At 39.8% G+C, this 24,142-nt stretch overlaps 1 protein-coding gene across 3 annotated transcripts; it reads left to right on the forward strand.

Moving 5' to 3' along the window:
- The first annotated feature begins 5,793 nt into the window (after positions 1 to 5,793).
- tp53bp2a (tumor protein p53 binding protein, 2a) lies at positions 5,794 to 23,613 on the forward strand. Of its 3 annotated transcripts, none has more exons than XM_068212831.2 (18): positions 5,794 to 6,145; positions 8,017 to 8,167; positions 8,784 to 8,897; positions 10,544 to 10,605; positions 10,844 to 10,945; positions 11,405 to 11,579; positions 11,750 to 11,931; positions 13,255 to 13,419; positions 13,919 to 14,102; positions 14,998 to 15,120; positions 15,798 to 15,922; positions 16,279 to 16,669; positions 17,563 to 18,281; positions 19,331 to 19,466; positions 19,577 to 19,712; positions 21,308 to 21,474; positions 21,703 to 21,902; positions 22,174 to 23,613. In XM_068212831.2, exons 1-18 carry the CDS (start codon positions 6,137 to 6,139, stop codon positions 22,213 to 22,215), a joined length of 3,183 nt encoding a protein of 1,060 aa, XP_068068932.1. In that variant the 5' UTR covers positions 5,794 to 6,136; the 3' UTR covers positions 22,216 to 23,613.
- The last annotated feature ends 529 nt before the right edge of the window (positions 23,614 to 24,142 follow it).

The following is a 24,142-nucleotide window of genomic DNA, read 5'->3' on the forward strand; positions in this document are numbered from 1 at the left end:
ATATATATATATATATATATGTGTGTGTGTGTGTGTGTGTGTGTGTGTGTGTGTGTGTGTGTGTGTGTGTGTGTGTGTGTGAACTAATTGATTGAATCAGGATATAAGATGGTGGCACGATACCTCAGTGGTTAGCACTATGGCCTCACAGCAAGAAGGTCGTTGGTTCGAGTCTCGGCTGGGTCAGTTAGTGTTTCTGTGTGGAGTTTGCATGTTCTCCCCGTGTTGGCGTGGGTTTCCTCCGGGTGCTCCGGTTTCCCCCACAGTCCAAACACATGCGCTATAGGGGAAATTTATGAACTAAATTGGCCATATGAGTGTGTGTTTGAATAAGTGTGTATGGGTGTTTTCCAGTGTTGGGTTGCAGCTGGAAGGGCATCCGCTGTGTAAAACATATGCTGGAATAGTTAGGGGTTCTTTCCGCTGTGGTATCCCCTGATGAATAAAGGACTAAGCCGAAAGAAACTGAACGAATGAGGATATGAGTTGACTCGCAGTATATTTTGATATTGGTTATGTTGTGTTTTGGGATGGGGAAGGTTAGAAATGACAGATTTAACTTCTGGCTGAATCCAGCATTAGATCAGAGTTTGTGTTTCTGCCTCTAATGATGACATTAATGTGTGTGCACTTTAATAATAGGGGTAAAAAATGTTTCTATCGTCATTTTATTACCAATGTATTCTCAATTAATTACAGTATATTATAAACAGCTAACATTTTTGACAAAGCTATACTTTCTTACATCAAAACAATGCAGTTTCTAGTCCAAATTTCTAAAGATTCTTAAATCAAGAAGAATTTTCTGGACAAGTTTAAAATATTGTTTAGTTTTCAGAAATAATGAGTCAAAATGGAATGAAGCAAAGACATTTTTGCAGTGTCAATCTGTGAATTGAATGCATATTATCTTGTTTGCAGCAATATTGAAAATACACTAGTAAAATGTTTAATTGCATATATTTAATCTAAGATACCCTGAAATACACTGAAATAAATAATAATACTCATAAATGAAAATTCTGTTTACTCAACCTTTGCTTAGCCCAAACCTTTATGAGTTTCTTTCTTTTGTAAAACACACAGTAAAAGATATTTAGAAAAATGCTGAAAACTGGTAACCATTGACTTTCATAGTATTTGTTTTTCCTATTATGCAAGACAATGGTTACAGGTTTCCAACATTCTTTAAAATATCTTCTTTGAGGTAAAACAGAAGACAGAATCTCATAAAAGTTTGGAAACACTTGAGGAAGAGTAAATAAATAAGGTGAACTGCCCCTTTAAGCGTCAAGCCTGTTACAAGATAATGCATTCCAAACATATTTGATGGCGTTATGTGCGTCATATGCAAACAAGACGTTTTTTGCAATGTAAAGAACATGCAATGAATAGACATCCTGACAGATCATGCACATTATGCATCCAGCGTAACGTGTCAGCAACAAAACCAACGACAATGCATCCGTCTTAATGAAAGGCCTTTCTGGACAAAAGGAGATGCTGAAAAGCTGAAAAGACTTCTCCGTACTTGCTTTAGTGCACACTCTTTCACTGCTCCCCCTTGTGGAGGACAATAAACTGCAACTCTGCCAAAAGTTTGTTTAGACTTACAGCTGAGGGCAAAAGTATTTGCAATATTTTATGTGGATTATTTCCCAAATGATGCTTAACAGAGCAAGCATTGTTCACAGTGTTTCCTCTAATATTTGTTCTTCTGGAGAAAGTCTTATTTGTTTTATTTGAGCTAGAATAAAAGCAGTTTTTTAATAGTGTTAAAGTCATGTTAAGCTCAATATTATTGGCCCCTTCAGCAATATTAGTGTTGGATTGTCTCCAGAACAAACCACTGTTATACAATGACTTGCCTAATTACCCTAACTTTACCCTAATTACCCTAGTGAAGCCTTTACATGTCACTTTAAGCTGAACACTAGTGTCTTGAAGAATATCTAGTCTAATTTTTCTGCAAGATATTTTACGATAATTTAACTTTATGGCTTGAATTTAATTTTTTTCTGGGGGAAAGAATTTATAATTTTATGCTAATTAGGATTGTTCTGCATAACACATAATAATCTAATTACAAGCATAGATAAATGCACAGAAGCAAAGATGCAAATGAAATAAACAGCACTTTTCTGATTGACGCAGAAGTTGTCGAGTATTCAGACACACAATACTCAGTAGTGCTCCAATTCACTTGCTTCATTCACTCCTTCAAGTGGACTATATTAGTGGACTAATGTAGGGTATAGTGAATGAGGGTCTAAGGTGCAATTTTGAATACAGCAATTTAGTTTTTGTAACACTATAAGTGAAAACTTGTCATTTATTTATTTATTTAGTTTGTTTTATATATTAATTTAATTTTTTATGTTTATTAATTATTTATTTTAATTGTTATTATTTTTTTATTAATTATTTTATTTCAATTTATTTAATTTTTAAATTTATTAACATTTTTATTAACTTTTTTATTTAATTTTCTAATTTTAATTTATTTTTTAATTTAATTTATTTTTTATTTTTATATTATTTGTATTAATTAATTTATTATTATTTATTTACATGTTTTATTTATTTTACTTTTTTATTTATTTTAATTTTTAAAAATTAATTCAATTTAAAAAAATTTTTATTTTGATACAATTTTTTATTTTATTTAATTATTTTAGATTTTATATGTATTTTTCCACCCGTCTGCAATATGTTGCAAATACTATAATCGTGATAACGGTAGTTTTGCAATATATTCCAGCTTTTCCTGTGAATAGAGTTAACCTTGAGCTCACCTCCTCTATTCGCCTTCTACCACACTAGATTTCTGTTTAGTCCTCAGTTCCAGCAAATGTGTAGATGCATGAGTTTTATTATGGCTTTTTTTGGCAAGTCGCTCGAGTAAATTGTGGTTCTGATTACAGCTGAGGAGGAATTATTTTAACCTCAAGACCCAATGAACATCTGCGCTTGTGTAGTGTACAGTTGTACATGTATAATGTAAATTGTGCAAATGGCTATGATAAGAGACAGGTGCCAAAATAGATAAATATTGTTGTTGTGGCTTTATTAATGCTAAGCAGAAAACACAATCACTGTGGATGTGATATGGCTAGTCTTGTCAAACAAACAAATAAATAAACAACATCAGGCTTTGAAGATACTTAAGAGTGTAGATTTAGCAAAACACCAGTTACATAGCAAGGTTGCTTCCAAGAAAACAGATAGGCCTATTTGGTCTGCAGTTACTGCAAATGACAAACATCTGGCACATTTACATTTGCTCCGTAAACACTGGCATGTTTAATACATGACTGTAATAAAAACATTAGTAATCATTAATACCAAACTGTCAGAAATTAATGTAGGCTAGCGAATTCATGATATTTTCCTCAATTCATTATTTCAAAATGGCCTGTCAAAAAATAAACAAATCATGGTACTTTCAATCAAAGTTCCCTTTAGTATTCTATAGTCTTTGTTTCAATAGTGTGACATTTAATGGCGCATTTCTAAACATTGACATTTCTGTGTGTGCTTATCGCGATATTTCGCGTTACCTGAGTCGCAGCTGCAGGTTGTATCCTGATAAACATCGCTGTAATCACTGCAAATCCATTTAACGATCGTTTTGAGTTGATTTTGGACAATATTTTACTATTTTGCTTCTTTCGTAATTAGCGTTAATTTGGCGTTATTGATTTACTCCATCAAGTGATTACAGACCCACAAACCGATGTCCCCAACCCATTCAAATGATTCATTGAATCGACTCAATTGAACAATTGACCAATCGGCATTAGTACGTCATACTAGCACTTGGAATTTTAATTTAAGTGACCTACATTTCATGAATACAATTCTAAAAATAAGTTGTTTGCTCTATTTGAGTGATAAAAGTAAACAGAGCCAAATCAGAAGTGAATTTCGGAACTGTTAGTACTAAATGAATCGGACGCGTCACATGAATCGGTTGAGTAAATGATTCAGTAACTCTTAATTAGGTTATTTGTCGACACCTGTTGGTTGTAAAGTTTCTTTAAAATACAAAAATGTATGTAAATGATATTTTTATAAAACATTAATCTTATACAGGGGCGAGGCAGTGGCGCAGTAGGTAGTGCTGTCGCCTCACTGAAGAAGGTTGCTGGTTTGAGCCTCGGCCGGGTCAGTTGGCGTGTCTGTGTGGAGTTTGCATGTTCTCCCCTTGTTGATGTGGGTTTCCCCCAAAAACATGTGGTACAGGTGAATTGGGTAGGCGAAATTGTTCGTAGTGTATCAGTGTGAATGAGTGTGTATGGATGTTTCCAAGAGAGGGGTTGCAGCTGGAAGGGCATCTGCTGCGTAAAACTTATGCTGGATAAGTTGGCGGTTCATTCTGCTGTGGTGACCCCAGATTAATAAAGGGACTGAGAAAGGAAAATGAATGAATGAATAATCTTACCAAATTAAATGTGGAGGTAATTGTTTTGGAATTTGGTGTGTGTGTGTGTGTGTGTGTGTGTGTGTGTGTGTGTGTGTGTGTGTGTGTGTGTGTGTGTGTTGTGTGTGTTGCATGGGTTACATTTTCGCAAAATTCCCTATATTACAATTGTCTTTTTTCAATTAAAATATCTGACAAGATGTTTTTAAAAGAGAGAATTTTAAGTTTTGGCTGAACTCTTTAAGTCTTGTGTGTCGAGCTGTTCTCAGTCAATAGGCCTATTAAATTACTGAAAGAGCTGCCGTTTATTTTGTATTTTTATTAGTGTATTTTATGTTTTAAAAGTAACTTCAAAGTAACGTAATCAGTAATCTGATAACTATTTACATGAAGTAATTAGTAATGTAATCTGCTTACAATTTTACAGCACTGGTCAATTTGTAATCTATTACTTTTTAAAAGTAACTTACCCAACACTGGTAGTTTTAAACAAATGATAATGAAATTTCTAACATTCTTCAAAATATATTTTGTGTTCAGCAGAGGAAAGAAACTCAAACTCGTTCAGAACAATGAGTGAATGATGACAATCTGCTCTTTATGTTAGCCATTTTTAAGACCAAGTACATCAAGTTTCCATTGTGAAACGTCCTAACATTTGGTATTTTTGAAAACCTCTAAATTCGCTCTGTACCGAACATATATACTTATAATTGTGATACAAACAGTCTCAGAGAAATTCACTAAAATGTAAAATCAACTACAGTGGAAAGTGAGTGATTTCCTCGCTGTATTTGCACACTCCACCGCCGGGTGTCCTCAGTGAGCGCTTCATTATCATCCAGCGCATCAGGTGGTTCAGCTGATTAAAGTTTTGTAAAGCTTATCTTTTCCTGTTAGCTTACTTTCATCATTTTATTTTACATAACTGAATATTACACATGTATTTGACACAAAAACACGAAGATTTCGTGAGCGTAGAAGTGAGAGAAAGAGCCGCCATCTTGTCCCGTTTTTTCCAGAGGCAGGGAAGAGGTAAATCTAAATGGGATACAGCTGCGGATACTCACATCAATAAGGCATAATATTTCTGACACTGTACAGCATTAATTAATATTTTTACATTAGTGTGAGAGTTGGGGTAAGAGTAGACGTTAATACAATACTTTGTAAAGGGTAATTTAATAAATTAATTAATAATACTAGGTATAATCACTGTTTTTACAATACTGTGATGGTTGGGGTTAAGATTGGGACAGGAGTAGACAATAAAATAAAATTTAATGGGTGATTTAATGAATAATGTAAATAATTCTCGTTAACTTCCGGCAGCAGCTGTATCCCGTCTTGCAGCAATCCAGGGAAGAGTCTCCGTGTCGTCACTCGCCTCTCAGCAACAGGCGTCCTCCTTCCGACAGCAGGGAGTCAGAGAAAAACAACAGAGGAGAAAGAAATAATATTAATCTTTTTATCAATCTTGATCGAACACTTTCAACATATAAATAAACACACGTCGATATTCGTCATCTGTCGACTAACCAAAACTCTGGCGGAAGGAAAGTTTGGGAAGGCCTCTGACGTCACAGTTTCGGGACTTGTTTTGTTTCACACAAGAATGGCGTTTTTTGATTAACATCCCGTCTAATACCTTCACCAAACCAGTGAAAGTCGGATATTATAACTCCTGTTGACGTTTTCTGGAGCGACGCGAAGATGATGCCTGTAAGTGATGATAGTTTGTTGACGGATAAGTTACTCGTTTGAATAATACGCAAGATTGTAATATTAATTGTGTAAAAATCAGAATCAGGCTTTGCTTATTTAATAATTAGAGTGTTTAACGTTAAGTGTAATTTTGCCAGTCATCATACCTGTGAGTTTTGTATTAAGGTTTGATTTAATGATCATCGATACTCGGGGATCTCAGACAGGACCGTGTGTACAGTAATATTGAGATCAGTTTAGTTTTATATTCGCACATTCGGACTTTCTCCTTAAAAATATCATTTCACAAAAGAAATTCTAAATAGTGAAATCATATTAACAGCCAATGACTAATAAAGTCAATTTTAAAACATTGTTCAGTGTTAAATAGTGCTAATGTTGTCTCCAATGCTCATTTTTAAGATAAAAACCTGATTATTACTACTGTAAGTACTTTAAAGTCTTGGCAATTTCATTTTAAGCTTGTATCGATAATCAAATAATATCTATCTATCTATCTATCTATCTATCTATCTATCTATCTGTCTGTCTGTCTGTCTGTCTATCTATCTATCTATCTATCTATCTATCTATCTATCTATCTATCTATCTATCTATCTATCTATCTATCTATCTATCTATCTATCTATCTATCTATCTATCTATCTATCTACTCAATAAGCAGGCCCAGACATAGTATTTTTGTGCAATTTTGCACATAATAAATTAATCAACATTGTATTTATGTAGACTAATTTTGTAAGTATAGGACCTGAAAGCATAGATAACATTTAAAATACCAATTAATCTTTATAATGAATTGCATTTTGAGTTTTGATAATCAGCAGGTGCCTTATATAATACATCTACTAGAAGACAGAAACATTTCTTTGTGATTTATATTGTACCCAAATAACATAAATATTTGCATGTTAATCAGTAATATATCTGGAATAAATGTCTTAAAAAACGGAATAAATGTGTATGTATATTAACAAACATTTACATGAGTAAATAAATAGAGCAAATGACAGGTTCTGCGTAAATCTGCTGAGTTTTCTGCGGGCACAGAATCAGATTTCATGAGGGTCTGATGGGGATATACAGAAAACACACTGGTCCACAACTGATCAGGTTGTTTATATACTTTATAGCAGGAGTCACCAATCCTGGTCCTGGAGGGCCGGTGTCCCTGCAGGGTTTAGCTCCAACTTGCCTCAACACACCTGCCTGGATGTTTCAAGTATACCTAGTGAGACCTTGATTAGCTTGTTCAGGTGTGTTTGATTAGGGTTGGAGCTAAAATCTGCAGGACACCGGCCCTCCAGGAACAAGTTTGGTGACCACTGCTTTATAGGAAATCACTACTCTATGAGTGACCTTGTAACGACTGTATGAATTTAATCAGAATTGTTCTCTCTGCAAAAAAATACGTTTCTTAGAGTTTTTGTCTTGTTTCCAGTCCAAATATCCAAAAAAAAAAAAAACTCTTATATTAAGCAGCATTTCGTAGAAAAGTAAAAGTATATGGCCTTGTTTTTACAGATAATATGTAAAAAAATATGTTTGTTCTTAAAACAAGTCCTTAAAGGATTTTTATTCTAAAGTTGACATTTATAACACTCGTTAATCATGAGATACTTCATAATGTGCATTAACAAAGGTTGATGGAAACCCAGCTTAAAAGTCTAAATAAAAACATGTGTTTGTTTGGTTTTGTGTGTGTTCAGAAAGCAAAACTGTCCAGTTTCCTGTGAGGGTTGGGTTTAGGGGTAGGATGGGGTTAGTGCAATACAGAATACAGTTTGTACAGTAGATAAACAATGCAAACCTATGTAATGTCCCCACAATTCACAAAAGCAACTGTGTGTTTGTATGCGTGTGCGCAGATGTTCCTGACGGTGTACCTCAGCAATAATGACCAGCACTTCAGCGAGGTGCCGATCACTGCAGAGACGGTGTGTGCAGACGTGCTGCAGCTCTGCCGGGAGCCGGGAGAAAACAGCAGCTGCTATCTGAGTGAAGTGTGGAGAGGATCAGGTCAGAAACACCACAAAACAGGCTTTTCTGTCTTATGCTGATGATACACAGGGCAAAAATAATAGGCAATAATATTGTCTAAGTAAGCCATTCCCCTAATTAGTTACCCTGTGTCTCACCTGGTTGCCCATCAATGGCATCATTTCCCAAAGATGCCTAGCATCATTGCTCAAAACGTTGCCCTTTGTATCATCAGCATTCTAGTTTTGGTCTTATTTCTAGTCCAAATATGTAAAGACTCTTAAATCATGCAGCCTTTTCTAGACAAGCACAAAATATTGTCTTGTTTTCAGAAATAAAATGTCAAAATTAAGTGAGTTTCTCCTTTAAACAAGCACAATAATCTGCTGATAGGGTAAAAGAAATAATGCTATGTCCAAAAGGGAAAACTAGATTATTTCCCTTCCTCCATTGTCAGATTATTTAGCTTGTTTTAATGAAAACTCACTTCATTATTTCTAAAAAAGACTACATTTGTTGCTTGTCTAGAAAATGCTTCTTGATTTATAAGTTTGTATGTATTTGCACTAGAAACAAGGCATTTTTGCAGTGTATTGACAGGACAAGTGTGTTTTGTCAGTTAAATGTGTGTGTGTGTGATTCTGTGTGTTTTCAGAGCGAGTGGTCGGTGAGAATGAGAAGATGATGGATCTGCTGCTGCAGTGGGGTCAGCAGCGGCCAGAGGTTCGCTTCTTTCTGCGGCATGGCAGAGCCGCCAGCCAACCCTCAGGTGTTTACCGTGGTATTTAGTGCTGGGGAAATAGAGGGAAACCGTCAGTATGTTTACATGGAGAGTAGTGTATACGGAATTATCAGATCACCATATATTGTCTTCCTGTAAGATTGATGCTACTATCGCATGAGTGGACAGCAATGTTATGTTTAATATTTACCACATTGATTTAATAATTTTCAAACTAATTTAGCAACTGATTTTTCACTAATTTAATTATTGGTTTTATTTTCATTATGCTTTATCTTGGAAAATAACTCAGATCAAATCAAACCACTTTTATTGTCACATCATCCGCAGCACGTGTGCTATAATGAGTGAAAAGCAGAGGTGCTGGCTCCAGACAGTACAAAATACAGACAGTGCAAATATAACGACAGTGCAAAATACAAATCAATACAAATTACTGTGCTCTTATATATTATTATTAATAATAATAATGATAGTAATTTTGTTCAATAATGAAGTTAAAACATCTAATAGGTCTACATTAAAGCAAAATGAGCTAGTGCCATAGTCATGTTTACTTATTTGGCCATTTATTTAATCGTTCAACTGATTTTACACTAATTTAATCATCTGCTTCATTTTCATTATGCTTTATTTTGGAAAATAACTCAAATCAATGCAAATTACTGTGCTCTTATATATTATTATTAAAAATAATAATAACAATAATGATAGTAATTTTATTCAATAATGAAGTTAAAACATGCCATAGGTAGGCAATAATGCAAAATTAGCTAACAGCATAGTCATTTGCTCATTTATTTAATCATTTCTAAACATATTTAACAAACTTTTGACTGATTTTACACTCATTTAATCATCTACTTCATTTTCATCATACATCTCTAAAAATTAAAATCAATGTAAATCACTGTGCTCTCATGTATTATTAATAATAATAATAATAATGATGATGATAGTAATAGCAATTTATTTAATAATGAAATGAAAACAGGCTGACAATAATGCAAAATTAGCTAAATATTGCCTTTTAAATAGTCATAGGCCTCAGGTTTCTGTGATATGTTTGCCTATTATTAATACATGATACTATTGTTAATCAGCACAACCCTAATGCACCCCAATACTCCAATTGTGATATGATTAAGACAATACTCTGATAAAGAGTCAACCATGTAAACAGATTGTCTTGTCAAAATATAGTCTTGTTTTCAGAAATGAGTCAAAATCAAGTGAGTTTTTTTCTTAAAACAAGCAAAATAATCTGACAACGGGGTTAGAAAAATGATCAATTGTTCTTTTTATATTAGTATGTTTGTAATATTACAAATGTTATATTAGATTTGTTATATTAGCATTATGGGATGATGCATTGTTTGCAGGTGCTCATGGTATTGGCCATGTCAGAAAGTTCAGTGAAGTTTGTGATTATGAGCATGGACCAAATATAGTCAGATATTAGTCAGATATTATAGATTGAAGTCAGTGACTACATCTTAGTAATATCTTGTGTATGTGTGCTGCTTATAAAAGTTAGCGTACGCTTGTGTTGTCATGCCAACCTTAGTCTGGGTATTTAGATTTTATATTCAGTGTGTTATTTGTTCCACCATTATCTGTATTGTATCGGTTGAACCCTGCCCTGCTGTACTAAGTAATGTGTGTGTGTTCAGACTCCAGGACTCAGAAGAGGAACGGTGTGAAGAAACCTGCAGACAGACGCCTGGAGAACGGGGTGTGTTTGACTGCTGTTTTCTGTTGAAACATTATCCATCTGTTAAGTGATGAGCTCCTGCATATCAGACTGTAAATATGAGAGGAATGCAGGCTGGAGGAACAGGAAGTGCACAGACTGAGCACAGCGTGTGTGTCTCTGTGTGTGTCTCTGTGTGTGTCTGTGTGTGTGTGTGTGTGTGTGTGTGTGTGTGTGTGTGTGTGTGTGTGTGTGTGTGTGTGTGTGTGTGTGTGTTCAGGTGAACGGGCCGTGGATGGACATGACTCTAGCAGAGCTGCAGGAGATGGCGTCTCGACAGCAGCGTCAGATCGACTCTCAGCAGCAGCTGCTGTCCACCAAGGTAAAGAGACCTCAGAAAACACCACTGAAGGAGAGAGAGAGATGTTAATTAAAAAATATTTATTTATTTATACATGCATGCATATATATATATATATATAGGGTTTGGACAGTGAAAATAAAAGCCTGGTTTTAGAGCACAGTAATGCATCCCTATGGTGAAGGGCCTCCTTTTGCATATTTCTATATTGGCCCAGTGGAGATCCAGACCAACAGTTCTGCAGTGAGTCGGGCAGCTGTGCTCTGATGTGTTCTGAGTGGATCAGGGTTATCAGCCGGACATTCCTATCAGACAGCCTCCTCTGGCGTCCACAGTTCCTCTTGCTGGATGTGCTTCTTCTTGTTGGGAGTTGAATAATCACACACACTTGCTGTCTTGGTCTCAGAAGGGCAGCGAGAAGCGCACCAGCTTCTCTTCTAATTTCTGAGTGATCTGTGTGTGTGTGTGTGTGTTGTGCAGGAGCAGCGTCTGCGTTACCTCCAGCAGCAGGAGCAGAGGCAGGCCCAGAGCTCCTCAGAGCAGAAGAAGCTCCTTCAGCTGCGGGAGACGCTGGAGCAGCAGGAGGCGCAGCTGAAGATGGTGCGTGCCCTGAAGGGGCAGGTGGAGCAGAAGAGACTCAGCAACGGGAAACTGGGTGAGCGGAAACTGCGTATCCACACTGCAAAAACACTCTTCTTACTTAGAGCTTGTGTCTCGATTCTAATACAGATCAAGAAGCGTTTTTTTTTTGGGCAAGCAAACATATTGTCTTGTTTTTCGAAATATTGAGTCAAAAGTAAGGGAGTTTTTGCTGTGATTGTGTAGTTGAGCAGGTGGAGCAGATGAATAATCTCCTCCATCAGAAGCAGAAGGAGCTGGTGGTGGCTGTGGCTAAAGTGGAGGAGCTGAGCAAACAGCTGGAGACGCTGAAGAGCGGACAGATGGATGCCATGAACAGTAATCACAGCTCTGTGGCCGAGCTGGACAGACTCTACAGGGAGCTGCAGGTAAACCTCCACTCAGCCCGTCTGAAGAAAATAATCGAGTTTCAAATTGTCAAATTAAAAAAAGCACATTTGAATGTACAATTTATGGCATTTCAATAGGCCCACAAGACATAATGATGACTTGACTGACTGAATTTGTTTGTGTTTACTCATTCTGCATTCCAGACACAGTCAGAGGTGGTCATTTCAGCTGTGAAATGTTCCAGTTCTGACCTCAGTGTGATCCAGTTATATGTCCACCATATGTACAGTTTTGAAAATTAAAAAAATGCACATTTAAATGCAAAAAAAAAAAACCTGCGTGTGAAGTTTTAATTGAATTATATTTAGTGTAAGAGCAGTTGTTTGAAAGGTTATGCACTTTAAAAAATGATGGTCATTTAATTTCTAATAAATATTTCTTTTACATATTCTGCTTCATTTGCACCCTCTTGTGGGCATAACAGACAATACAGTACTTTGTCCTATAACCATGAAATATTGCCTTTAGAATATGAATATAATGATGCTGTGCTCACACCAGACGCGGAGCGTTTGCGCGTAAATAGCTGCGTGAACATTTGAGATTACTCGCGCGTCAAACCCCGCTTCATTCGCGCGTCAAACCCCGCTTCATTCGCGCGTCAAACCCCGCTTCAGAACAGACGCGGATTCGCGTGATTGGCAGGGCTTCTGTCTGCTCGGTGACTCTAGCTTCGTTGCTAAATGACTAACATGGATTTTATGAAGAAAATAACAGTGTTTATGTGCTTTATGAAGGCTGAAAAAAAGCGTAAATACATTTAGGGCCGTGTCTGAGACCACTACATTATTTCCGGGGTGCATCCAGCTCGGTGAGCTTATAAACTCCTCCAGAAACTGAACCTGGATGACGGAGGCTTTCAGCGGTGCTTCTGACTGAGCCCAGCCCAGTTTGATGAACTTTTTGTTGGTGTCAGCTGGAGGATTTCCCCCGGGACACCGACAACAGGCGATACGTCACAATCACGCCACCACAAGAGCAAGCTCCTGATTGGTTAACGTGGCGCGAATGTCCGCTAAAGTTCAGATTTTCAAACTCCAGCAATTGTTAAGCGCGTCAAACGCTCAATTCACGCATATCGCGGCATTCGCACAGCGGCATTCGTACATATCGTGCCGCAGGATCTCTATTCATGTGTTTGCATTGACTTAACATGTAAATCACTCGCGCTTGACGTGCGTTCCGCGTCTGGTGTGGACGCAGCATTATAATTTTGCTTCTATTTAAGAAGGAAATATGAATGTAGGTTTTCAGACATATTGCCAGCCCTACTCCACAGATCACCTGTGTTTGTTCATCAGATGCGGAAAAACCTGAACGTGGAGCAGAACGCTAAACTGCAGCAGCAGCGCGAGAACCTGAACAAGAGGAACCAGGAGGTGGCTAACATGGACAAACGTGTCAGTGAGCTGCGCGAGCGCTTGTGGAAGAAGAAAGCTGCTCTACAGCAGAAGGAGAACCTTCCTGTGAGTGCTTACAGTCGGATGTTTTGGCTTGAGGGCCTCACTGCCCTATCTTCTAAGGTTTATCAGCAGCCGTTTTATATCCCTGAAGGGTTTATTCTGCAATCATAACCAGCTGGATGTACATTATCCTGGTTATTAGATGGCTACTAGCCACAAACATTATATATGACTGTTAGTAAATTTTACCTTTATTTTTACCTTTAAATGTATTTGTTTGTGTATATATATATATATATATATATATATATATATATATATATATATATATATATATATATATATATATATATATATATATATATATATAGTTTTATCTATTTCTCAGTGAATATAGCCAATTTATTATAGTGCATTTAAACAAACTGTATTATTAATATTTTAATAGAGATCTGTGTGGAGTGAAGTCCTCTATGCCGAGCACTCTATATACAGCAGGATATTTCATATTGTTTTAGTTTTTTCCCAGATTGTCTCCTGATGTAGTTTCTGATGTTTCCAGCTGCCTCCAGACGGCCAGGCGCCCCCGCAGACGCCAGGGTCTCGTGTAGCAGCGGTCGGCCCTTATATCCAGTCCTCCACGATGCCCAGAGGCCCCGACAGACAAGACCTGCCCATCAAACACAATTACCCAGAATTCACAGCAACAGCAGGGCATCAGGACAGGAGCGCTCAGCCTGGAGCAGGTCTGAAGATCTCTAATGTACAGTCTAAACAACGCATGCTGTCATTGATGAGGAGCTTATTATTAATTACAGAATTATTACAGGCTGTCCACGAGCTCTTAAAAAATCTTACATTTCAAAAGCAGAATTTAAGGATTTAAAGGTCCCGTGAAAATGAAATAAAAAATGTTAGATGTTTCTGTTAGTTTTAAGAATATCTAGTGTGCTCCAAAACTGACAGCATTTGTTTAGAAAATATAAAATGAAATAAACATCCAGTGTTTGCAGTTTATCCGCCTAAATTGATCAATGATTTTATTTTATTTTTTTATAATTATGTTTTTAGGGGTTTTTCACCTTTTATTGGGATAGGATAGTGGAGGACAGACAGGAAAGTATTAGGACCAGAGAGAGGGGAAGGGTTGGCATAGGACCTCGAGCCGGGACTCGAACCCGGGTCGCCGTGAGCACCATGGTGCTATATGTCGGCGCACTTAACCACTAGGCTATTGGCACCGACAATGATTTTGTTTTTGTCGTCGTGTCATATTTCAGTTTCTCATCAAATCTTCTGACCAATCATATGCTCTCTAGTGTTTGGCATGCCCCGCCCCCTACTTCTCATTGGTTGCTTTTTTGATGTACTTGAGCTCAACTACTCTCACTGGCAGAGCTGTGAGAAAAGGAAACGCTATTGGCTGTGCTTTTTTTTTTTAAGGGGAGGAGCTCCTAAATGTCCCACCCTCTTCATTTTTCTGTTGAGATCATGTCAAACATTAAAAAAAAACTGCACACTTGGAGCACACATATAAGACATACTGGTATTCACATGTACACATTTTAATTCCACAGGGATTTTAAGAAACTGTTTACCTGTGCTGTTATCATCGGAATAATCCTGAAACTCCTTCTGCAGGTTTGCACTCAGGAAAAGCATCCTCGAAGTTGGCGAACTGGAGTTTGGCGAATGCGAAATCCGGCAATAATCACGTGACGTCCAGCCTGCCGCGCATGGTGAGCCAGGCATCGAAGAGCCAAGGTCAGTTTCTACACTCGCACCACTGGATGAACTGTGAGCTGATGAACATATATATAAATAATATAAATATGTGACGAGTCTAATCATTTAAGATGCATTGTTTACAGCAGTAACCCAGGAAACATTCAAGAATATTATAGGCTGTTTCTCAATACCAATGTTATGCACAGTTGTGTGTCTGCAGAATCACTTTGATTGACATTTTCCCTTTGTACGTGTCATCTAAGGGGGAAAGCCCCGCCCACTAGTGCCCATCTCTCAATCTCATAAGCATAAACAGCAGCCCTGAGTGAGAAGCAGCCGCCTGTCCATTAGCCATTAGAGTGTTTGAGCTGCTGTAGATGATGTCAGCATAGACTAAAAGGATTATAGATGTGGAGTTTTAGATGAAAAGCGACAGGAGCCACATACAAGCATCAAGCACACACTCACACTGAAGCACACACACACACCTGACCAGCACTCACAACACAGCTGTTTTCAGAATGTCACTATACTGATGCACAGGCATTTGTAGCTCCGCCCTCTTCTGAAAAGAGCACAATCTCATTTGAATTTAAAGCGACAGTCACCAAAACGCCACTTTTAGGATTAAAGTTCTTAAATCTTTACATCTTTACTGTCTGTTAAATAGACTCTGCTGGCGTAAACACACGCTCTTCTGCTTCTGGTCACAGATAACACAGACGTGCAGAAACGAGACCCGCGGGTGCGTCCCGTCTCCATGTTTGAGTCCACTGATCTGCCTGCAGCCGCTCTGAGGAAAAACCAGAGCAGTGAAGACCTGGTGAGAGACGCACAGGTAGAGCTTCACCACACACACACACACACACACACACATGCACTGGCTGCTTCATTTATTTATTTTGTGAAAACCATTTCTGCGTCCCAGTTTGCATACTATCCATCCTAAGTGGTATTTTATAATGTAATTAGTGTGTCTCAAACTAACTCAGACACTGCTGTTATAGTTTGTCAGCTTTGTGTTTAGTTAAAGAATTAATAAACGATTATGGCGTTTAAAAATAAATAAACCCTTTAGTCTTAAACAGCTCTGCTTGTCTTCACATCAGGCTGCTTACTGTCAGGCTTTATTCTGAGATACTTTATCTATAGCTTAACATCCTCCAGATTATAATTTTGTTTTCTTGCACACAGAGCGCTGTGAAGACCATAGTCAAGGTTCCACCTCCAGTTCCATCTAAACCTAAACAGGCCAACTTTCCGTCAGGAGGGCTGATGGGATTGGGGAAGAACACCGGCACCTACCCCGGGAAGAGTGCATCCCCGCAGCCGCCGGCCGGCCCCCAGACTGGTACTCTACCCTCCAAACTGGAGGCTCCACCAGCGGCCACGGTGCACCCGTTCAGCCCCGATCCCCCTGGAGCCAAAGACACAGGCGGGCAGATGCTGCTGAAGCCGCAGACTGTGACCGCCAGCTCCATCTACTCCATGTACACACAGCAGCCCAGCAGCGGGAAAGCAACGCAGCAGAGCATTCAGGGTGCGCTGAGTCGAGCACAGACCCGCACCGGACACTTCATCAGCGGTGAGGGAGCTTGAGTTATGTTCTCCAAAGAGTTCTGCCAGAGTAAAGGCTCGATCAAATGCTAAGATCTAGGCTAGTTTTTTTTTACAGCAGATGGCGCTCTAGGCTAGTTTATAACAGCAGATGGCGCTCTAGGCTAGTTTATAACAGCAGATGGCGCTCTAGGCTAGTTAATAACAGCAGATGGCGCTCTAGGCTAGTTTATAACAGCAGATGGCGCTCTAGGCTAGTTTAAAACAGCAGATGGCGCTCTAGGCTAGTTTATAACAGCAGATGGCGCTCTAGGCTAGTTTATAACAGCAGATGGCGCTCTAGGCTAGTTTATAACAGCAGATGGCGCTCTAGGCTAGTTTAAAACAGCAGGTGGCACTCTAGGCTAGTTTAAAACAGCAGGTGGCGCTCTAGGCTAGTTTATAACAGCAGATGATGCTCTTGGCTAGTGTATAACAGCAGGTGGCGCTCTAGGCTAGTGTATAACAGCAGATGATGCTCTTGGCTAGTGTATAACAGCAGGTGGCGCTCTAGGCTAGTGTATAACAGCAGATGATGCTCTTGGCTATTGTATAACAGCAGGTGGCGCTCTAGGCTAGTGTATAACAGCAGATGATGCTCTTGGCTAGTGTATAACAGCAGGTGGCGCTCTAGGCTAGTGTATAACAGCAGATGATGCTCTAGGCTAGTTTATAACAGCAGATGGCGCTCTAGGCTAGTTTAAAACAGCAGACGGCGGTCTAGGCTAGTTCTACCATAACATTTAAATTTGGGATGAACTATCCCCTCATGAATTCATTAATCTTTTCGAGCATTTCTCCTTTTATTCCTGCCTGTTTTTCAATCTTGTGATTTATATGAATCAGCTGACAGTGTATTGTTTTCTCCTGATGTCCCTGCAGTTTACGGTAAGCCAGTGACGTCCGCAGGCCAGCCGTCTCAAACCCCACACCCTGAGAACCCATACTTGGACCCCCCCAGTGTCTCCGAAACCCTTACCGACCACAGTCCTGCAGAGCCCATTTCAGAAACCCCAGAAACAGAGCGCATTCCCAGACCCCTCAGTCCCACCAAACTGCTGCCCTTCATCTCGAACCCTTACCGCCACCAGAGTGACCTGGACCTGGAGGCGCTTCGGAAGAAACTCTACAACGCCCCACGGCCCCTTAAGAAACGCAGCTCCATCACAGAGCCTGAGGGCCCAGGCGGCCCCAACATCCAGAAACTGTTGTATCAGAAGACCACTCTGGCGGCGATGGAGACGGTAAGTCCTCCTGGAGAGGAGGAGAAGGAGACGCTAGCGAAACCGCAGGGATACGATGCAGAAACCCCAGAAGTGCCTGAAGAAACACTTCCCGAATTTCCAATCGCTCCTGAAGTGGAAGCAGAAGACGTTCCTCCGCCGCCACCTCCTCATCCGGCCCCGAAAATTGACGCATCCATTATCATCCCACCGCCACAGCCGGAGAGCCCTCCACCTCCACCTCCTCCTGACAGCTTCATGGAGGATTTCCCGCCGTATCCTCCACCTCCGTATCCAAGCAGTGCCGAGCAGGACAATCCAGACGACACCTTCAACATGAAGCCACCAGAGGTCACAGGACAGGTTCCCTTCCCACCTGTAAGAACTTAAATTTGTTTAACAGTAGACGGCGCTCTGGACTAGTTTATAACACTAGATGGCGCTGTAGACTAGTGCTTGATAGTGCTCTAGGCTAGTTTATAATAGTAGACATTGCTTTAGGCTAGTTTATAACAGTAGATGGCGCTGTAGACTTGTGCTTGGTGGTGCTCTAGGCTAGTGTTTAACAGTTGACGGCGCTCAAGGCTAATTTATAACAGTAGATGGCACTGTAAACTAGTGCTTGATAGTGCTCTAGCTTAATATTTAACAGTAGATGGTGCTCTAGGCTAATTTTTAACAGTAGATAGCGCTGTAGACTTGTGCTTGATGGTGCTCTAGGCTAATGTTTAACAGTAGATGGTGCTCTAGGCAAGTTTATAACAGTAGATGGCGCTATAGACTAGTGTTTGATGGTGCTCTAGGCTAATGTTTAACAGTAGATGGTGCTATAGGCTAGTTTATAACAGTAGATGGCGCTGTAGACTTGTGCTTGATAGTACTCTAGATTAATGTTTAACAGTAGATGGCGCTCTAGGCTAGTTTATAACAGTAGATGGCGCTTTAGACTAGTGCTTGATGGTGCTCTAGGCTAATGTTTAACAGTAGATGGCGCTCTAGGCTAATTTATAACAGTAGATGGCGCTGTAGACTTGTGCTTGATGGTGCTCTAGGCTAATGTTTAACAGAAGATGGTGCTATAGGCTAATTTATAACAGTAGATGGCGCTGTAGACTTGTGCTTGATAGTACTCTAGATTAATGTTTAACAGTAGATGGCGCTCTAGGCTAGTTTATAACAGTAGATGGCGCTTTAGACTAGTGCTTGATGGTGCTCTAGGCTAATGTTTAACAGTAGATGGCGCTCTAGGCTAATTTATAACAGTAGATGGCGCTGTAGACTTGTGCTTGATGGTGCTCTAGGCTAATGTTTAACAGAAGATGGTGCTATAGGCTAATTTATAACAGTAGATAGCACTGTAGACTAGTGCTTGATGGCGCTCTAGGCTAGTGTTTAACATCAGATCTCTGTCTGTGTTTGGTGTTCAGGGCAAGAGGACAAACCTGCGTAAATCTGGATCCGAGCGCATCGATCACAGCATGCGGGTGCGCTTCAATCCTCTGGCTCTCTTACTGGACTCGTCGCTGGAGGGAGAGTTTGACCTGGTGCAGAGGGTCATATATGAGGAAAGACTCTTTTCACTGTTTAAACTTCAGTGTCAGAGTGTGTGTGTGAGTGGATATTAGTATGTCATAGACACTAACGACACTGTTCTGATGTTTGTTTGCTTGAACAGGTTGAGGATCCGAGTCAGCCGAATGACGAGGGCATCACTGCGCTCCATAATGCAGTGTGTGCGGGTCACACAGAGATCGTCAAATTCCTGGTTCAGTATGGAGTCAACGTGAACGCAGCCGACAGTGACGGATGGTGAGCAGCGCCTTAACACACTGCAAAACATACAGGCTGTTTAATCACATGATTCCACTTCAGTAACTAATAGTTAATAAGGTGTCGCATACTTGTGTACTAATCTATGTAGTTTGAATAGTGTAATTTAGTACATTTATGCTGACAAATCTCAAAAGAATAAGTGCCTTTTGAATACCGGGATGATGTACCTATTGGTTCAATACACAGAAGTAGAAAAGGGGAGCAGCTACTGCAGAAACGGAGGAGTTGGTGGTGAAGACGAGGGGCTACTGATGATGAAGGGGTGGAGCTGCCAGTCAAGGGGAGGGGCTGATAATAACGAATGAGGTTTTGATGATGAAGGGGTGTAGCTGGTCATAAAGAATGGGTGGAGCTAATAAACAAGAGGAGGAGCTGATCATAAAGGGGGAGGTTATAATGAAGGGGAGGGGCTTATCATTAAGAAGGGCGGTTATAATGGAGAAGGGGAGGGGCTTATCATAAAAAGAGAAGGTTATGTAGAAAGGGAGGGGCATATCATAAAGAAGGGGAGGTTATAATTAAGAAGGGGAGGTGCTGATCATAAAGAAGGAGCGGTTATAAGGAAGAGGAGGGGCTGATCGTAAAGAAGGGGATGTTATATTGAAGAAGAGGAGGGGCTTATAAAGAAGGGGAGGTTATAATGGAAAAGGGCAGGGGCTGATCATAAAAAATGCGGTTATGATGATGAAGATGAGGGGCTGGTGATGAAGGGGCAGGTTATAATGAAAAAGGGGGGTCTTATTATAAGGAAGGGGAGGTTATAGTGCAGAAGGGGAGGGACTTATAAAGAAGGGGGTTATAATGGAGAAGGGGAGGGGCTTATCATAAAAAGGGAAGGTTATGACGCAAAAGGGGAGGGGCTTAAAAGAATGTGGTTATGAGCAAGGGGTGGGGTTGGTCATAGAGAAGAGGAGAGGCTAATGGACAAGGGGAGGGGCTGGTCATTAATAAGGTGAGGTTATAATGAAGGGGAGGGGCTGGTCATAAAGAATAAGAGGAGCTAAAGGACCACGGGAGGGGCTGATCTTAAATTGGGGTGTTCTGATGGGGATGAGTTAATTGAGAAGGGGAGGAGCTGATAATGGAAAGGGGAGGGGGCACGTCTTGAAAAGGAGTGTATGCAAGTTAAGGGGAGAAGCTGCCGATTAAGGGGAGGGGCTGTTAGGTGACTATTAATTTTGGATTGTGGAAGCATAATTCTTATGCTTAATAATTAAACTGATCATAAATCCTGCTGAGGGTGAATACTGTTTCATATGATGGTTATTTGTTTTGTTAATATTTTTTTCATTAACTTGGGCACCTTTAAGCACAGATCGAGGAGCATGAAAGCATGTTGTTTCTACAGAATGTTTTGTAGATCTTTGTTGTTGGTACTTTGTATGCATATAACATTACAGTCATTCATGTAAGATCTAAACAGTTATATCTGTGCTGTCTGGTTTTTTTTAAATCGTCTACTTGAGAATAAAGTTTAAATATCGACTGTTATCAATAACAAACATGTTTGCATGAAAATGAAGCTTTGACAAGGTTGTGTGTGTGTGTGTGTGTGTGTGTGTGTGTTTCAGGACTCCTCTGCACTGCGCCGCGTCCTGTAATAATGTGCAGGTGTGTAAGTTCCTGGTGGAGTCTGGAGCGGCCGTGTTCGCCATGACCTACAGCGACATGCAGACGGCAGCCGATAAGTGTGAGGAGATGGAGGAGGGATACACTCAGTGCTCGCAGTTCCTCTACGGTAAGCGTGGGAAGATTCTCCATTCACTCTGTGCATGGGTACAAATAGTACTTGTTCTAGCTTCTATGGAAAGTCAAAGGTTACCGTTTCAGCATTCTTCAAAATATCTTCTTAAGTGTGACAATAAAAAATTCACAGGAGGGAGAAAAATTGTCAGATTTGTCCAATATCTTGCAACCCTTGTTCTAAGCTTGTCTTTATAGCACATGTGTTGGTTTCTCACTTCAGGTGTGCAGGAGAAGATGGGCATCATGAACCGTGGTGTGGTGTACGGGCTGTGGGACTACGAGGCGGCGCAGGAGGACGAGTGCTCCTTCCGAGAGGGTGACTGCATGAGTGTGATCCGCCGAGAGGACGAGCTGGAGACTGACTGGTGGTGGGTGCGCTGCGGCGGTGCGGAGGGATACGTGCCCAGAAACCTGCTCGGGGTGAGTGACAACAACACACAGCATAAAGAACATTGCAAGAAAAGCATCAATGATATGTCAGTATCTGTAAATAAAGATGAAGTGTGTCAAACGTCACACACATCAAGTATTTAATAACTAACATTATATATGTTGTCAATAATATATGGAGCTTATTGGATTCTCGGAGGCTGTGGAAAATATAGATGTAAATGTGTGAGAAATATTACATTTATTGTTGTTTACAACCTTCAAAATGATCTTTAATGTTTTGTTTTTTCTTTCTCCACAGCTGTATCCCAGAATTAAACTTCGCCAACGGAGTCTGGCTTAAGTGAACACACACACACACACACACACATTACACACACACATTACACACACACAACAAGCAGCTGGTCAACTCCACTAGTTAATGACGCCTGTTTTTATATCTGATGTTACAGTGTTGTTTTTCTGTCTCTTTTTTAACCCTTGTGTGCTGTTCAGATTGACTCCTCTTTGGTGATGTTGTTGCTGCTTTTGCTCCATTGACTTCCATTATAATCACATGTATTGACTGTAAAGCCATGATAGCAGATCATCATTAAGTCATGAAGTGATTCTCAGTTTAATTGATGGTACATTTAACACAAAAACATTCTTGAAAAAAAGTGAAACTTTTCTTTCATAACTGAAATAAATGCGAGATTTGGGAGGAGAATAAGGCTGTGAGTATCGAGAGGTCATAGTGCATTATGATCATGAGCCCCTCAATGCAAACTAATCTCCCTGTCATCTCTTTTCACCCTTTATACATAGTCTGCCGTAAATATTTGGTTGGAACACAGCGTTATGTTTAAACTGAGTTCAGTGTTGCAACACAAAAATATTTAGTAGTGTGCAAGTTGTCCCTTTAAGTCACAACTAGGTTATGTTTTAACTTACACACTGCTGGTGCAACCGGCCTGAACTCCATATAACAGACAGAAACTTTTCAGCACAGGCCGATCTAAAGAGTTAATGCTGACAACTGATGATCAACAGTATAAATGACACACTGCCCCTCTAAATCCCAACAGGGGAAACCAGAATGCTTGATGATCTGCTGTCATGGTTTTGCAGTCAATAAATGTGATTATAATGGAAGTCAAAAACAGCAGCAACATCACCAAAGGGGAGTCAATCTGAACTGTGTGATGATGAGCTTTTGAACAATGTCAACACATTTTCCTTAAATATGCATCAAATTGAGATTTATCTCCATAAATCATCTCATTTGCTGAAACAGGGAAAACTGGGGCCAAGCTAAGCCTCAAAATCAGCCCAGAGTGGATGAAAACGACCCACCAGCACACACAGGGTTAAAGTGTCTGAATATACGTGACTAGCTCGAGTAGAATGTGCTTTACTTTTGACTTTCGCTCAAGCATGTGCTGGTCATTTTACATCATGTTACACGATGCTTTAAAGACATTTATCATCAGAGAAAGATCAATGTTTTGATATGTTTGTCCTCTTATGAACAATGTTTTATACACGATGCTGGAAAACTGGCCTTAATACGCTGCATTTCTGGACCAATAGCGATCAACCGCTGAGACTTTGATTATGAGAGTGATGTTCTCAGATTTACTAAGACATTCCTTTATTAAATGCTGTGTTTGTGTATTCGTCTTCTAAATGATCTGACCAATCGGCAGCAGGAGGAGTGTCACATGATCAAACAATAATAAAAACACTGTGAAATCGGTCCTGTGAGGCGGCGGACTCCTGTAAACATTTCATCATCGAGGTGTTTTCTGCGTGTGAGGAGAGATTGTGATCATGATGCTAGCCACATAGTGAGGCTTAAGGTAGCACAGCAAGAAGGTCACTGGTTCGAGCCTCGGCTGGTGCAATTGGTGTTTCTGTGTGGAGTTTGCATGTTCTCCCTGTGTTTTTGTGGGTTTCCTCTGGGTGCTCGGGCGCAGTCCTAACACATGCACTATAGGGGAACTAATCAACTAAACTAGCCGTAGTGTATGAGTGTGTGTGTAAATAAGAGTGTATGGGTGTTTCCCAGTGATGAAAGGGCATCCGCTGTGTAAAACATATGCTGGAATAGTTGGCAGTTCATTCCACTGTGGCGATAAGACATTTAGCCGTAGAGATAAGGAATGAATTGTTGGTCTTAATGTGAATAATGAATAATTAAATAATGAATTAATCAGTCGATTCGCTTGTTTTTGGTAGTCTTTAATCAAAATCTGCTTTGGAATGGCTGTTCTTCTCTGATTGGG

The sequence above is a fragment of the Danio rerio genome, chromosome 13 (genome assembly GCF_049306965.1).
Source record: "Danio rerio strain Tuebingen ecotype United States chromosome 13, GRCz12tu, whole genome shotgun sequence".
Taxonomy (NCBI): Eukaryota; Metazoa; Chordata; class Actinopteri; order Cypriniformes; family Danionidae; genus Danio; species Danio rerio.